Genomic DNA, 17,202 nt, shown 5'->3' with positions numbered 1-17,202 from the left:
ATCTCCTCTCTCCAAACATAACCTAAATGAAGACAACCTTAAGGTGATTGAGCAGCACGGTAGTTAACATTTCTAAAAATATCCCCCTGTTAACGCTTTTAAAAATCCACGATTCAAGACTGCCTCAGTTTTTAAAAAGATCCAACATGTGGGTATTACTTTGGCTGTGTTTCCGTACGAAATGAAAAAGATAAGTTACCTTTTTTTTCAGCAGAAAGCAATGCAGTGCAAAATGATGACAGGGTAAATAAAGTATTTTATGCCACAAATAGGGCTTTTAAATCTATTTACAGGAATTAAGCTTATGGCTTTACTAAGAAAGGGCTACCAGTGACTGGAAAAATCTCCCCAACAGGTACCAACCACCAGAACATCCCACTCTTCCAGGCAGCCAGCAGTACTGCTATGAAAACTTGCAAAAACTAAGCCAAACGTCTTTTTCCCATGAGCTGACCGCACTCAGCACCGGCGGACCAGCTCCGGCGAAGGGCAGAGCCCGACCTCCCCGCTCAGCCGCGGACCCTCCCGGGCTGCGGGTGGGCTGCCCTCGCCGAACCCGGGCAGCGTCCCCGCCAGGCAAACTTCCTGCTGGAACGGAACCGGAGGAGGGAGGGAAGGTGAGGGGGTGGGACGCAGAACTTGTGCGAGACTTCCAGCCGAGTTTGACACAGACTTTCCGCAGCCCGCGGTGGGGCCCGGCGGCGCGGTGCCCGCTCCCCACGAGGGCTGAGGCAGTGGGTACTCACTGGTTGGTGGGGGGCGCGTTCAGGGGAATGGCCACCTCCTCTTCCTCGTACTCCGGCCCGTCCAGCGAGTCTCCCTCGTCCACTGTCCCCAGAGCCCCGGCCAAGGGGGGCGGCGGCGGCGGCAGCGGGGGGAACGCGGGCTCGGCGGCGGCCGGAGGGGCTGACCCCGCGCCCAGCTCCAGCAGCCCCAGCACCGAGCACAAAGCCGGCCCGCCCGGGGCGCCGCCGCCGCCGCCGCCGCCGCCGCCGAGGAAGGGGCCTTGCGGCTCCGGCGCCCGGCCCCGGCACACGGCGGGGCAGTGCCCCGGCTCCCCCGCGGCGGCGGCTCCCGCCGTCCCGGCCGCGGCGCCCGAGCCACCCTCCTCACCCGTGGCCTCGGCCGCCATCATGTTGAGCCTCGCCCGCCCCCCCTTCCGCCGGCCGCCTCACGCCGGGGAGGAGGCGACAGAGGGGCTCCGGGCCCCTGCCCCCACCCCGCCCCGGCACGCAGCGGAGCCGGGACGCGGCCGAAACTTCCCGGCGGAGACGGGCCGGGAACAATGCCCGGCTGGGCGGGGGCTGGGCCGCTCCGCAGGGCCCCGCGCGGCTGCCTCGGCCCGCGGCCGCCCCAGGGAAGCGCCGCCCCCCCGCCCGCCCGCGGAGCTCCGCGCCTGCGCGGCCCCTCTGCGCCTGCGCGGGCGGCGCGGGCCCGGCCGGGCGGTGCGGGCGCGGCGGAGCGCGGGGGAGCGCGGCCGGGCGGTGCGGGGGAGCGCGGCCGGGCGGTGCGGGCGGGCCCGCCAAACAAAGGGCTCGTTCCGCGGGCGGGGGGCGGGAATGGGGCCGGAGCCGCCGGTTCAGCCCAACGTGAGACTGTGACCCTGAACTCTGTGACACAGCCACAGGGCAGGTGCCTTCTGAACACCTCCGGGGATGGTGATTCCATCACCTCCCCAGACAGCGTGTTCCCATGCCTGACCACCATAACAGTGGAGAAACGCCATTGGGTGTCTTCCAGCTCAGCCTGTTCTGATTCATTCCGTGTGATCCGAATCGCTCCCGTCTCGGTGTGAGGCTGTTTCCCCTGTCCCGCCACGGCCGGAGAGACCATCCCCACCTCACCACGCCCTCCCTTCAGGTACCGACAGAACAAGAGGAAACGCTTTTGTCCAGGGAGGATTAGACGGGATATTAGGAAAAAATGTTTCACCGAAATATTGGAACAGACTCCTGGGGCGACAGTGGGCTCGCCATCCATGGAAGTGTTCAAAATCCGTGTGGATGTGGTGCCATGGCTTCACGGTGGGCCTGTCAGTGTTACACTGATGGTTGGACTCGATGATCTTGGTGGTATTTACCAACCTTAATGACTCTGGTTCTATTCTAACAATTAAAAAAAAATACATCCTGTTAGTAGTACTGTTTATGTACTAAACAAGTATGTTTACTTGTAAGAACTGCGACTCCATTGCTACTCTGTACTTCCCTGAAAGTGTGTTTTTTTCATGTTACTCAAGCTTGCAAACTGTCAACCCCACCTGCACACCTATACCTACCTTCTTCATCAACCATTTTTCTCCCTTAAGTGGGTTTACTTAGTATATTACCTTCACTTCACACCTAAGCACCTCTGGGATCAAGAAGACATCATGTGGTTGCCATTACCAGGCAATACAATATGGAGATATCTTTAGATTTCTTTTTTTTTTCCCCAGTGTTAAAAGAGCTGACAAATAGCAGCACGTTTACACTTGCATGTTTCTCTGCAGCTCTCAGAAGGCATCCAAACATTCAGGTTTTCAAAGCTTTTCGTTACCCAAAAGTATTAAGTGAATTTTTCCTGAGGCCACTAAAACAAACTACTGCTCCCACTTTCACAGCTCTCAAGCTCCTTTTTTTTTTTTTTTTTTTTTTTCCTGCTGAAATTGTTTCATATCTTTCCTTTTGAGGGCAAACTCGGCTTCCAACTTACACTGCTAAGACATGTGGAATTAGGCTGATTTTGTGCCCAGAGTCGCAGTGAATGGAGAAGCTGGCTCTAGCCCTCAGTTTATACCCTTGCAATACATCCATTTACTGCTGCTTTTCTGTTTTAAGACATCGTAATTTCAAAGAATATTGCAGGCTGCTCTCTCTGTGGGTTTTCCTTTACTGCTTCTTGCTTTCCCTCAGAGATTTCAAAGCAAAATAATTTTAACACAGCCTTGTCACTGTAGTAGTAGCAATAAGCCTAAATATAGAAATGCAGTGTAAATATTTATAAAATTCCCTTTATGAGGCAAGCTTTTCTAAGTGCCTTCCAAGGCAGTAGTATCTGTGTGGGGGTGTAGGAGGACAGTTAAGAATTTCACTCAGGAGGGGGTAACACGTCTACAATGCTCTTTTGGGAGGCTTATTTTGGTGAGAACACTTTTAAATTTGAAAAGGATTCTGCAGAGAAAGAGCTCCTAGTTGTATCAGCTGAGCTGTTACCTCTCTGCACCCAAGACACCTTTTCTGTTCACTTTGCAGGCAGAGTTGCCATCCCAGGCTACCTGATGCTGGAGGTTCTGCACATCACCTTGTGTCACTCCTTAAGCCTTGGAAGTCGACTCCCTCTTTAGAATCATGAAATATCTTGGGTTGGAAGTGCGAGAAACAATGCTCACTTTTAAGATTTCAAAGGTTTATTAAACCATAACAAAACACAGCCAAGGATGGAATAATGAGAGATTACAGCGCCGGGAGGGTGGAACTGAACCGCAGTGTGCTCACCCACAAAATGGCTGCTCCGCCTTTTGTGCCTTGGTGGTGCAGCAGGTAACCCTGGCCCCGCCCACAGTCTGCCAATCAACTCTTCTTCACTGTTCATTGGTGGAGATGGGTTTCTTGCACCTTGATTGGCTGTCAGGTGTTGCCAGGCCACGCCTCCTGGTAACAGCCCGCCCTGCCCCAGGTGCCCCATGCAGGGCACAGGTACAGCCCCCTCTGCAGGTCCTGACTGCCAGGGCTGGCCCTGGGCAACCAGACAGGGGACAGGGGGCTGTGGGGACAACACAGGATGTCCAAACAACAGGTCAGTCACGATAACATCAATAAAACTTCTCTTAGCATACATATAATATTCTTCCCTTAACTGTGAGAACCAATCGTCCCATTACTCATTTACAATAAAAGTCATCTATAAAGATCCAACTTTAGATTCCAACTCCCAGGTCCTCTCAGGACTACTCAAAACTACAGCTAAAAGCCTTCATGGGACTTTTTTTTAAGTGAATGTATTTGGATGAAGGGGCAAATGTAACAATATTTTTCTTGTTACTTTTTGAGCTTCTGCAAATACTACTTCTTCTGAAATCCTTAGTATAAATGATAGTCAATCCTTCATCCCTGCTGTGTCAGAATGGTGTCGGGCTAGTTTCCCTGAAAAGTGCATTTGCATGTTCCCTAGTTTGAGCTAACATAATACATTTTGTGAGAACAGTTGTTCCAGGGAGATGTATGCCTGATTAGGAGCTCAGGTATTCAGGTTGGGTTTGTCATTGATTTCTATGGCATTGGTCAAGTAATTTGAACAAGGTTATTCTTTCTTCATTAGTAGAGTGAGAAGCTGTTTCACAGATGTGTGAGAGACTCGACTGGAGTTGTTTACAACACTTGAAATCTGTTAAACGTTAATGCTTATTAGGGTGAAAAGCTGTATAAAATGTGACACAGTCTTTTAGTGAAAGACAGGCTGCTCTGCTGTTCTGACTTTCGGCTTTTATCCAGGTAGGAATGCTTGGCTCTTCCCACTGCGTGGAACATATCACCATGGAATTCTGTGATTTTATTAGTCATGTGGTGACCCTTAATGGCCCATTAACAGAAGATACCCCTGTGGAGGGAGGATGGGTCCTGGAAGAGATAAGGAACATTGCTCTACCTGGTTTTAACAGCTGGTCTGTAGCAATGTGTTTCTTAGGACTGGAGCTGAAGCCTGGAACCCAAATAGCCTCCCCAGTGGAAAGACTGCCTGGGGAAACTCAGGCAAAGCAGTCAAGCTCACACACCCACACACACCACGAGGCTAGCTCAGCAGGGAGAGGCAGAAGGGTCCTTGTGTGAGATCAGTTCCAGCAGTGTTTTATTCCAGGAGCTGAAGAGAAATCCCAGACTAAGACCAGACCATGTGCTGAATACCACCTTAAGTGTGGGGTACAGCAGCCCAAACCTGGGGGCATGGGGGTGGTACAAAAGGGCAGGCAAGGTCAGTGACCTATAGGGAAGATAGGGCCGGTCATCAGGGTCCCACAATCAACAGAGACACGGGAAAAGAGAAACCAGAGGTCCAGGGGCATTGGGGAGGGGAGAAACTGGAGAAAACTGCCCTGTGCAAAGCACCCTTGGAAAGTCCTCTGTCTCAGGCTGGGCAGGTGACTCTCTGATCTGTCCTGCCAAGGCCAGACCCTGGGTATTATGTTGGGGGGCTGCAGAGACTCCATATTGGCCCATTAACAGAAGGTACCTGCCTCCTGCCCCTGGAGTTACAAGGAATGGGTTATACAAGAGATAAAGATCTCCCTAATGGGTTTCAACAGATGGCAAAGAGAATACACATTTTTGGTTGCATATTGCAACCCAAGCGTCCAACTATTCCAGTTCTTTCCCTTGTACTCCCACAGGTATAAAATAAACAGTTACAGGAAGTGCTGTTTCTTCCTACCTGCATAGTTGTCTTGCTACATAAATTGCTTTTCTGGTTTTCATACATTTGCCATGCTGGCAGGGAAGTTGTGGGTGCATGGGGGCTGGGAGGAGACACAACCAGTACAGGCAACCCCAGCTGACTAAAGGGGTATTCCAGAGCATGTGAAATCATTCTCAGTATATAGAGATAAGAAGGAGGAGGAGGGAGAACATTTGGAATGATTGCAATTTTTTTTCCTCATCACATTACATGTGATGAGGCCCTCTCTCCTGGAGGTGGCTGAACAACTATGTTCCCTTGAGAAGCAATGAATTGATTCCTTGTTTTGCTTGTCTGCATGGTTTTTGCTTTCCCTGTTGAACTGTAAGGGAGGCTAAGACTACCCTTTTTTTCCTTATTGGATGAGGGAGGGAACTTAGTGACTGCAGATGAGGAGAAGGTGTAGGTGCTTATTGTCGTCTTTCTCTCAATGTTTAGTGTGAAGACAGCTTGTCTTCAGGACAACTGGGTTTGTAGATAGTGTCAGGGAGCAGAATGATCCCCTTGTTTTCCCGGAGGAGGTAGTCAGAGAACTGCTGAGATGCTTGGATATTCATAAATCTCTGGGCCCAGATGGGATCCATCCCAGGGTGATGAGGGAGCTGGCAGATGAGCTTGCAAAGCCCCTCTCCATCATTTACCAACAGTCCTGGCTCACTGGTGAGGTTCCAGATGACTGGAAGCTGGTCAATGTGACACCCATTCACAAAAAGGGTGGAGGGAGTATCCTGGTAATTATAGGCCAGTCAGCCTGACCTCAGTACCTGGTAAGGTAATGGAACATCTTACACTGAGTGTCATCACACAGCCCCTACAGGATGGCCCAGGGTCTCAGGCCCAGCCAGCACGGGTTTAGGAGGGGTAGGTCATGTTTGACCAACCTGATCTCCTTTTATGACCAGGTGACCCAACTGGTGGATGCAGGAAGGGCTGTGGATGTTTCTATTTGGACATCAGCAAGGCCTTTGGCACTGTCTCCCACAGCACACCCCTGGAAAAGCTGGCAGCCCACGGCTTGGACAGGAGCACTCTTTGCAGAGTTAGGAACTGGCTGGGTGGCCAAGCCCAGAGAGTGGTGGGGAATGGTGCTGCATCCAGCTGGGGACAGTCACCAGGGGTGTCCCTCAGGGGTCTGTGCTGGGGCCAGCTCTGTTCAGTATTTTTATTGATGACATGGATGAGGGGATTGAGTCTTTCATTAGTAAATTTTTGGATGACACTAAGCTGGGAGAGTGTGTTGATCTGTTGGAAGATAGGATGGCTCTGCAGAGAGATCTGGAATGGTTGGATGGATGGGCAGAGTCCAACAAGATGAAGTTTAATGAGTCCAAGTGTCAAGTCCTGCACTTGGGTCACAATAACTCCCTGCAGTGTTACAGGCTGGGGACGGTGTGGCTGGACAGTGCCCAGGAGGAAAGGGGCCTGGGGGTTCTGGTGACAGCAGCTGAACATGAGCCAGGGTGTGCCCTGGGGACCAAGAGGGCCAAAGGCATCCTGGCCTGGATCAGGAATGGTGTGGCCAGCAGGAGCAGAGAGGTCATTCCTCCCCTGTCCTGGGCACTGGTGAGGCCACACCTCGAGTGCTGTGTCCAGTTCTGGCCCCTCAGTTTGGGAAGGACATTGAGACACTTGAGCACGTCCTGAGGAGGCAACGAGGCTGGTGAGGGGCTTGGAACACAAACCCTGTGAGGAATGGCTGAGGGAGCTGGGGGTGTTTAGCCTGGAGAAAAGGAGACTCAGAGTGACCCTATCACTCTCTATAACTCCCTGAAAGTTGGGTGCAGTCAGGTGGGGATTGGTCTCTTTCACCAGATGGCAAACAAATGAGAGGACACAGTCTCGAGCTGTGCCAAGGGAAATATGGGTTGGATATTAGGAAAAAGTTTTTTCATGGAAAGAATAATAAAATTCTGGAATGGTCTGCCCAGGGACGTGATGGAGTCACCATCCCTGGATATGTTTAAAAAAAGACAGGATGTGGCACTTGGTGCCATAGTCTAATTGAGGTGTTACTGGGTTGGACTCAATGATCTTGGAGGTCTCTTCCAACCTAGTCATTCTGTGATTCTGTGTATATATTTCAGCCCTTGAGTTTTCTGGCTTTTACCATTCCAGTTCTCTCCCTGGTGTTACTGGTGGGGCAGTAAGCCAGCAGCTGCCTGAGGCTTGGCTGCTAGCAGGGCTTTTAAGCCATGTCGTCCTGTCAACCCAACACCCCTTTAACTTTAGTAGCATACAAAAAACTGCTACCTGATTGCTGTATCAGTCTTTTTTAATGGCTGTAAGCCTTTTATTAGAATTCCATATTATTATCTATGTTTAAATGCAAGAGAAACCTTACTATTTATACTTACCTATGTTTATAATTTATGCCTTCTTAAAAAGCATTCTCCCATGAGGCTGTGTATACTGACTCCATGTACAGATACACTGAACAATTACGTTTTAAGCAACAGTAAATTTATCCTCATATTTGGAAGTTGATTTATTAGTTACTGAGTTTTTTCCATGAGAAGAAATTAAAAACTGAGTTGCAAAAGACAGCTTTTTTTTTTTCCAATTTTAAACATGAAAATATTTGCATGTAATAATTTCCATTCTTAATTACGTATAACTTCTGTAAGGGTTCTCAGAAATGAGAACCTTCTGTAAGGTTTCTGCATTTTATGTCTGGCTTGTTGATGGACAGAAGTTACATGTTGACAAAGATCTTTGTATTTTTGCACCTGCTTAGGTATTTTTTGGATGTTTGTATAGGTGCTTCTACAACAGGTAGGGAAAGGAAAAAAGCATGATAAGAATGAGCAAACAGGAAAATATAACTACACTCTTAATACCTACAGAACTTCCTCTGAGACATGTGATGTAACCTGCACAGGATAAACGCAGCCATTGCAGGGAGGACTGTCTTTTGTTTCAAATTTGGGTGAACTTTTGTGCTGTTTACTCTGAAATTTTAAAATAAACAGTTAATAACACTGCTGAGGAATGCATCATTCTCTCTCATTTCAAATAATTTCTCAGTTTGTGGTTATAAGTTCCAATGGCTTAATATAAAACATCTACCTGTATCTTGTATTTAAATAAAGGATATTTCTGTCAGGCATAGCTGTATGTATAACCCATAAAAATCAACAAAAATCTTTAATGCATGTATTAGTCAGCAGGCTCATATTGTGCATTGATGGTAGAAATTGATGTACTGCTTAATAGAACAATTAAAGAGTAAATCTCTAGATGTAATTGTAATATAATGTAGTGTAATATGTACCTGGTCATGTCAAGGAATGTTTATATACTAAAGCTTATAAACTAATAATAGTGGAAGTTATTTTGAACTTAAAATTTTCATGTAAGTTTCCAGGGGAAAAAATAATTCCATCTAAGTTACCAGGAAAACAAATCAATTCTTTTTGACCTACATTTTAAAATCAGCATCTTTATGAATTGTATCATTGCAAACTGAAAAGTAAGGAGAGAAAATGCTGATTCATATAACAGATATTTCTTTATCTAAGATGTAGCCAGGTCTTATTTCCTGGACATCAGATCTGTATGAAGCCAATTAAATTTTAAAATGTCTGCTCACATCTTCTGTATACACTTGCTGACTGTACAGAAACTAGAATTTGCATGTGAGATGTAAAAAATGTATTTGCAAAATGAGTAACTGTGTCTAAGGCCATATTTACACATCCAAAGCATCCATTCTGTGTATGAAGAGTCCCATATCCTTATGTATATACTCACATGGAACAAGTTCCTTCATATGTTACACTGGGATAGTTTAGGTGTCCTGTTGCTCTACTTACAGTTTAATTTCTATATGTCTTCCATCACGGAATGAATTTTTCCATTAGGATGTGTTTCTCAATTAGGAAGAAGAAATCAATTGTTAAAATCCGATATGCTCACTCCGACTCTGAACTGTTTTTGTTATAGGATTCTGTGACTTAACACAATTAATCTAACAGCAAGACTTAATAGTTAAAATGCTGTGGTTTATATTAAATAGCTTCCCAGACTCCTAAACTTCTAAAAAGTATTAAACAATTAAACTAGCTGTCATTTCACTATTCTATTTAAATTAGAGATACCTAAAGATTTAATGGTGATAATGCTGAACCCAATTGCTTTGAAAGGTATAGAAGTCTTATATATCTTCAACATAACATTCATGATGGTTAGGAAAAAGGGGAAGTTCAAACATTGCATTTGATATGTGGCATCTGCTACATAGGGGCAATTATTGTAGCAGCAGTTAGCTACAAATTCTACTAGTTTCATTTGATATTTAAATGATAAATCATTAACACTTACAAAAAAATCTAATATTTTCCAAGATGTGCTGGTATATAGTTGTTCATTTGCTGCTTTTTCAGTGCCTGTGAATAGCTTTTCAACCTTCACTGATATTGCACAACTTGCAGGGATATCCATTTCCTCATAACGAGCAATGACACATTGATTTTTCTAACTTTATTTCTGTGAAACAGTGAAAGATGAGCCATTTCAAGAAGTATGCGAATCACAGACTATATAATATGAATACACGAGTTTTTGGCTGTATTTTGGAAATTGTGCTTGTAGCAGTAGCAGGGTTTATCACAGTGAATAGAAAATTAGGGAAGACTAAATACTAGTATCCTAACTAATGAGAAATTGCAGTGTTCATAGTAAAAAGGAAACAAGGAGCTGCCGTGGCGTACACAAGGAATAGGCACATCTAGTCCCTGCAGCAGGTGAGCATAGGGGCACTTTGAAGGGAATGAAGGATTCTGGCTTCTGCTTAAATTCACGTGGTCAGATGGTGGTCAGCAATTCCCAGGGGAACTAAGTCAGGCTGGCAGATTTCAGACAAGGTTACAGTCCCTTTCTAATGGATTTAGGGCTGGCAGTGGTCTTCACTGGTTTTCACTATGTAGGTATTTGAGCCTACTGCTCCATCTTTAAAATCTGGTTTTCACTGTAGGGAGAGATCTCTCTATAGCAGCAGATTAGCTCATGTTACATCTGCACAAGAGAAGACATTGGCTCTTCTCACTCAGAAAGGATGTTTCTCAATACTGGTGCTTCTGAGGTTTTGTGTTTTAGAAGGGAGTGGAGGACTGACAGATCATCTCCTATGGTAACCTGCTACTCTTAATTTGGCTTGCCTTTAGCCTGGCTGTTCCATGCCTCAGTTAAAGCAGATAATAATTGAAGAAGTTATGGGCTTGTGTATGTGATTTACAGTGGTGTGCAAGATACTGTTCTAGTCACATACCTCAGATTTCCTCTGGGTAATGTATTCTTGTGGTAATGAAAATTTGCATTGACATAAATTTGTTTAGTTACATCTGTGCCAAACTGTCTAGTAATTCTGCATTTGCCTTCCTCCTTTGCTTTCTCACCTTTATAACAATTCTACTGTCCTAACCTGCCAATCCACCTATTGGCATCACCTCTGTTTCCCAGGGAATAGAGCACCTGGACAACAGGAATGTCTGACATTATGTCTTTGTATGAATACCAGTATTTCTCAATTTGGATGCCAGCATAGCAAGAATATCTACACTATTTTTCTTAGACCTTTACCATGCCTCATCACCTGACTTAAGATCATGGATCATATCAGACTCTAGGAAGAAATTAAAGCAAATCTTACCTATCAGGTACAGAAAATATGGAATATTTTGAGAGTAGTACCATGGCAGTGGAGAAGCAGCATCTCAGATGAATTGCTCTGCAGTGTTATAGTGAGAGTACTGTACTAACAGTTCCACAAGCAGCAATATGAAAACTTTATTATCGGTGTCACATCAAGAGTTTTACACATTGCCAACTGCTTAAGATCTTAAATTGTTGACACTCATTGAAAAACAGTGATCCTGTTAACGTAGACTTTAATCTAGCCACAGGGTACAAGATACCATGTTTCAGACATAAAAATTGCCGTATTAAAGCAGTAGGAACTGCCTTTCTCCATCTTACTTCCTTAAATACATTCCAGGGTGATGGCAATTTGTATGAAGAGCCAAGACAGGGTTGCTCAGATGTGTCATGAAGCCCATTCTCACACTTCCCCCCAGAGGAGGGGGAAGAAGGGAGATGGGAAACATTATTCTCTTATTTTTGTATGTATTTTGTACATATGTATACTTTGGTTGTATTTTTTGTACCTTCAGCTGTATTTTTTGTCATGTCTTCCTCAGCTTTCATTAAGAGTTACATTTTTCCTTTGCTATTTTGTTGCACAGATTAGCAAAATATCTTTCGATATTAAGAATCGTGTAAAGTGATTAATTAAGCCAGTCTCAAAAGGAAAACTCCTTTAAGCTCAATGCCATGCTGTAATTGTTTTTTAATTCAAAGATAGCACTACAAGACCTATGCCATCTTTCTGTATCCTTATTTTAAATGAAGAACAGCTCATCTGTAATCAAGTGTGTCCAATATGGCACGTAGGCTGTACTCTGCTAATGGAGGTGTCTCTGAGATGGGTGGTTCCACAGCATGTTTTAAAGTACACAGGAAGAGAGATAGAAAAGGATATACCTCTGTCCTGGGTTTCAGTGTAGGATGTACACAAAGTATTTATTCTATCACCATCTTCATGACCTGTTGAAACCAGGTGGGGCACTGTTTCCCTTGCCCCCCTCCCTCTGGGCTATTTTCTGCTCATGGCCCATCAACGCCTGGCCCATGACTCACAGGTAACTCCCTCCAGGGGTTATCTCTGTTTAATGGGCCATCAAGGACCCACTTCACAACTCATCATCCCATTGTGAGATGCTCCACCCAGGGGGAGGAGCCAAGCATTCTCACCTGGATATAATCTCGGATTTGGGACAGGACAAGCAGCCCTTACCTACTGAATTCCCAGAGGAGCAGAGCTACCAGACCTTTCCACGGGATCACTGCTTCAGGAAGACCATCTCATCTGGACTGCTTCCACCACCCTGCTCAGGTTGTATTTTGACTCTGTCAGTGGTCTTTTGTATTATTGCATTTACTTTATTTTACTATTTTTTTTCTTCCTATTAAATTATAATTCTGACTTGGAGTCTCACTGTTTTTGCTTTCAAATTACTACAACCTTGAATATTTTTAAACAAACAAAAGAACTGAACAATACAAATGGCATTCTGGGAAGACAGAAGTTGCACTAACGTTCTCCAGAATCTTCAGTGTTATGGAAATGTAAAATTACAGACTGTTGTCCAAATCTAGAAAATCACTGATGTTAACTTCAGCACACTGCTTTATTTTGTTTTTAAAAAACAACAGCATAAAAAAAACGGCTAATAGAAACACTGAAAATTGTTAAAAATCTGGAAAGTTAACTCAGCAATTCATGGAATCATAGAACCACAAAATGGTTTGGGTTAAAGGGGAACCTGAAGATCATCTAATTCCACCCCTCTGCTGTGGGCAAGGACATCCTCCACTATCCCAGGTTGCTCAAAGGTCTGTTCAACCTGGCCTTGAACACTGCCAGGGATAGGGCAACCACAACTGTGCCAGGACCTCACCACCCTTGCAATGAAGAATTATTTTCCTAATATTTAATCTAACCCTGTCTTGTGACAATTTAAAGCCATTTCCCCTTGTCCTGTCACACTATGCCCCTGCAAACAGTTCCTCTTCAGCTCTTGGAGCCCCTTTAGGTGCTGCAATGAGATCTAAGGTTTCACCAGAGCCTTCTCTTCTACAGGTTGAACACTCCCAACTCTCTCAGCCTATTTCCATAGCAGAGGAGCTCCAGCCCTCTGACTGTGAGGGTTTTATCTTCTTTTCTTCTTCGTATTAGAGCCGGTATTAATACACAGGAGTCAGTTTCTTGTTCAGACTTGGTGTTTATTATTTCTTATTTATATTACAGTCTCACGAGTTGTGAGCTCTAACTAGCAAGTTAGAAAATGGAGGTAAAATGGAGCACCTCTCTATCTCTACAAGGTCTTTTCAAGGACAATCCGTCCAATTATGAAATGTCACCTAAATTATTTTTACTTTGAACCCAATAACTACTTGAAATCCGCAATGCGGAATTTACTTATCAATTACAGAAAACTACCCAAATCCATGAAGAAGGAAGAAGGGTAAAAAGAACAATTAACCTCCACCCCAAAGTCTCCATATTGCCCCCCACACATCACCATATACCAAAATCCCAAAATCTAAGAATTCCAACATCTGACCCTCACTGTGGCCTTCTCTGGACTTGACCCAACAGATCCACATCCTTCTTATAATAAGGACCCTAGAGCTGAACACAGTCCTACAGGCAGGCTCTCACCAGAGCAGAGTGGAAGGGGAAAACTTTGGGGTTTTTTTTGCCTATTCTAGGCAATCGCATTTTTTCAAGAACTGATTCAAACTTCCTCTGCTTGTAGAAATGGAGGATGAAGGGTGAAAGAAACCTAAGAAATCCAGATGGGATGTGTCATTCCTTAAAACCTATTTAGGCAAGATAAGGAGCAAAGCCTGCTAACAGTGTTCCTTTACAGACCCTCTCAATTTAGAATAGTCATTTCAATGGAACATCACAGTAATGCAAAGTAGTCAATACTGAACCATTTTAAAAGCTTGTGGGAACATAGAATTTTCAAGCTCTGGAACAAAGGAGGAATACCAACTCACCCTTGTCTTGATTGCTTAAGATTCTGTTGCTTTGGGAAAGAAATGTTTGTATCAATTTGAAATAGTTTAGTTCTGTTCTGATTTTCATGTTTTATAGTAAATACAATATGTTGTCATAATTAAAAAGGTTAATTCAGTCCCTTGAATTTTCCTTTTCAGGTATTTTGAGAGGGTAACACAGAGCAAAGCCAAATCCTAAAGCCCCTGTGTATTTTAAGGAATGTTTCAACCTTTTCAGATTTCCACTCAATATACATAAAAATGGCATTATTGTCTAGCCCTGATATAAGCTGTTTTCACAACTTTGTTTTAAAATAGGAACTGATCCACTACAGATTCTCTGTAGTGAAAACCACATGGAGTTTGACTCACAGTTAGAGAGGAGTTAATGCAATTGTTAATGCACCATTGTTAATGCCGTCTGAATGTGTAATTATGCTTTTTCGGTTTTGTTTTGGTTTGGTTTTTTTTCAATGGGGATCAGTGTGTCTCTTATTCAAAGTATGCAAACTGCTTGGTAGTATGCCATGAATATTTCTCCTCACATGTCATATCGGCTGGAATTTACATAAAAACAAAAGAAGAGATGGTTGTAAGAGCAGAGTTCAAAATAATCCTAAATACTGCCTGGAAGAAAAATTGTACAAATGCTCCATCTGAACTACCATATTGCAATCTTTCCTTTAAAAAACTGAATTATTTGAGTGCAAGAACCTATAAAAAAATGAAATCGAAAACAAATGCCAATTTATGTGAAAACATGCAAATCCTGTGCAGTGAAACATGGCACTAAAGTCTATTGAAACGTTCCTCTAAGCACAAGTTAGATTCCCTAAAACCAATATGTAAAACAATGGTTATTTGGATTGCTATGAGATGACAAACTACATAAAAAGAAGGTAACTGAGGAGGACAAAGAGGAGACTGGATAAAGTGCTTTAAATCTATATGCTACTAGAAAAAGAAAAAGAGCAACAAAAAAATGAATGACTAACATCGAGTTCATTTTGTGCTTTTGGCAGTTAATTCTTATTTCTGATTTCATAAAAGGAACAATACTTTGTGTTTAATCCTTGAAAGGTGGGAATAATTTTTTTGATTAAAAAGTGTTACTGCAGTTATTTACTATAGATGATAACAGATACATGGAATTGTGTTTTAAGCATTCTCACTCAGGCAAAATCACATTACACCAAAGGAAGAGTGTGTATGTTCTTTTTAGTTCTTGGCTATACATACTTGATGTACATACGTCCATACATATATATATTTATACTTGGCTATACTTCAGTATAACTACTCCAATTGAAGTAAAACGGGGAAGACATGACATTTTGTTGTGTAGAAGGTGAGTGGACTAAAAAATAGCAGAGACTGATATAAAGGTGTTTGTTTTAATATTTTTTTTCTGCTGACTCTCTGTCTTGTCTGACAGAACCATATGTCACACTAAATTTAGTCCATCACTAAATGTATTAGTCACAAATGCATCATTAATGTATTAGTTCATTCCCTTATTTGGAAATGCTCTTGAATCAGCTTTGTAATTCTCAGCAAAAACAGAAGTATTCTTGATGTTCTACGTGGCTGTCATTTATCAGCTTTTATGCCATTGAACGAAGGCATTATTTTTCACTGAAAACCTCAGTAACTATTTTCTGTTATGCTTATCTTCCAGAAAAATGCCACTGTATCTCACTGATGAGAGAATTAGTATTCTTTTCAAAGTTTTCTCTCCCATTTAATTTTAAAGGCAGCTGTAAAAGTTTAACATTTGCATGTCAAAGACCATAGCTTTTATGAGTTGGTCTGTATTTTATATTTACTACAGTGCTGGGTTATTGTCATTACTTAAGTGTTCCATTTGTTCAATAAAATCTAGTACTATAGAAAAGGGAGATATTTGTTCAGGCATACACTTTTGAATATAAATTTTTGATTGCTAATCTAACAATACAAGGATTTTTCTTTCTATTTTTTTGTGTTTCATGGGTTTGGTTTGATTGATCTCACTGCTTTTTAATGGAAAAGCAAAAAAAGAAAGCAAAAAAGGAAGTCCTTTCTCCCCTCTTGAAGTTCTTTATTATGTGGATAACATTTACTTTCCTAAGTATGTGTTTCAACCTTGAGTTTTGTTTTACAATTTTTAAATATCTGTTCCTACAAATAGCAAATCTAGTCTTTCTGAGTGAAATATACCCAGCTTTTAACAAATGCAAGGAAAAACCTAATTCTTCTAGTTAAATACAGGGAGAACCCTGCTGTCTGACTGTTTTGGGAGATTAACCTGAAAAGGAAAGAGCTGTCAAGGGAATAAAAAATGCACAAATACTGTAGCATTAGATTACATTATATTTATTCTGTTACAAGACCAGTCCTATAATTTCTTGTATTTTGCACTATGTATTTATAAGTAATCGCTAAAACCTTTCTTTGTTTCAAATGTTACCAGCAGATTTTACAAATCTGAGCAAAATACTAAAATATAGTTTTCATTTATAAAATACCAAAAGAGGTAGGGAAGAAAATATGTAATATATTTAATAATACCAACCTCGTATCATTTACGCACACACACTCCCCAAAAAATTTAAAAGTTTGGACCATTACTCCAAAATCTGCCATTTTATAATTTTATTACTCTTGGCTGCCTACTTTACCAACCTCAGTGATGGTTACCTTCTAGTCCAATGGGATCTCTACAGTTAAAGTGCAGAGCTGCTTTCCAGCTGGGTGGACCCAGTATATACTGGTGCCTGGCATTGTTTTTCCCACCTTCAGGACATTGCATTTCTTGAACTACACAATCTTTATGTCAACCCATTTCTCCATCTCTTTGGATGACAGCACAACCTTTTGGCATATCACCCACTCCTCCTAGTATCTGCCTGTCCTCACAGTGTCATATCTGCAGCAAATTGAGGGTGCACTTTCCATCCAGAGCACTTGCAAAGATTTTAACTCATGTCATGTGATTTGAGGTGGGCAAGCACTAAACTAGTGAGTTACTGCCTGCTCTTATAAGAAGTCAGGCATAACAATGCAGTCACACAAGAATAATAATAAATCGCTGGTTTGACAAGATGTTTGTATATAAAGTTGTTGATGTACAAATTTTAAAAATGTTTTACATTTTACAAATGTTTGATG

At 43.0% G+C, this 17,202-nt stretch overlaps 1 protein-coding gene across 1 annotated transcript in view; it reads right to left on the bottom strand.

Annotated features, from left to right (window-relative positions):
• Positions 1-1,148, bottom strand: part of RASA1 (RAS p21 protein activator 1) — a 54,024-nt gene extending 52,876 nt beyond the window's left edge. The window contains exon 1 of the mRNA XM_083883533.1: positions 747-1,148. Coding sequence (XP_083739659.1) covers positions 747-1,135 — 389 coding nt within the window. The 5' untranslated portion in view covers positions 1,136-1,148. The remainder of the gene's footprint in view (positions 1-746) is intronic.
• Between the last annotated feature and the right edge of the window lie 16,054 nt (positions 1,149-17,202).

This window comes from Zosterops lateralis (assembly GCF_965231275.1).
Source record: "Zosterops lateralis genome assembly, chromosome: Z".
Taxonomy (NCBI): domain Eukaryota; kingdom Metazoa; phylum Chordata; class Aves; order Passeriformes; family Zosteropidae; genus Zosterops; species Zosterops lateralis.
Note: the sequence above shows the minus strand (reverse complement) of the source record. Positions and strands in the feature narration are given on the sequence as shown.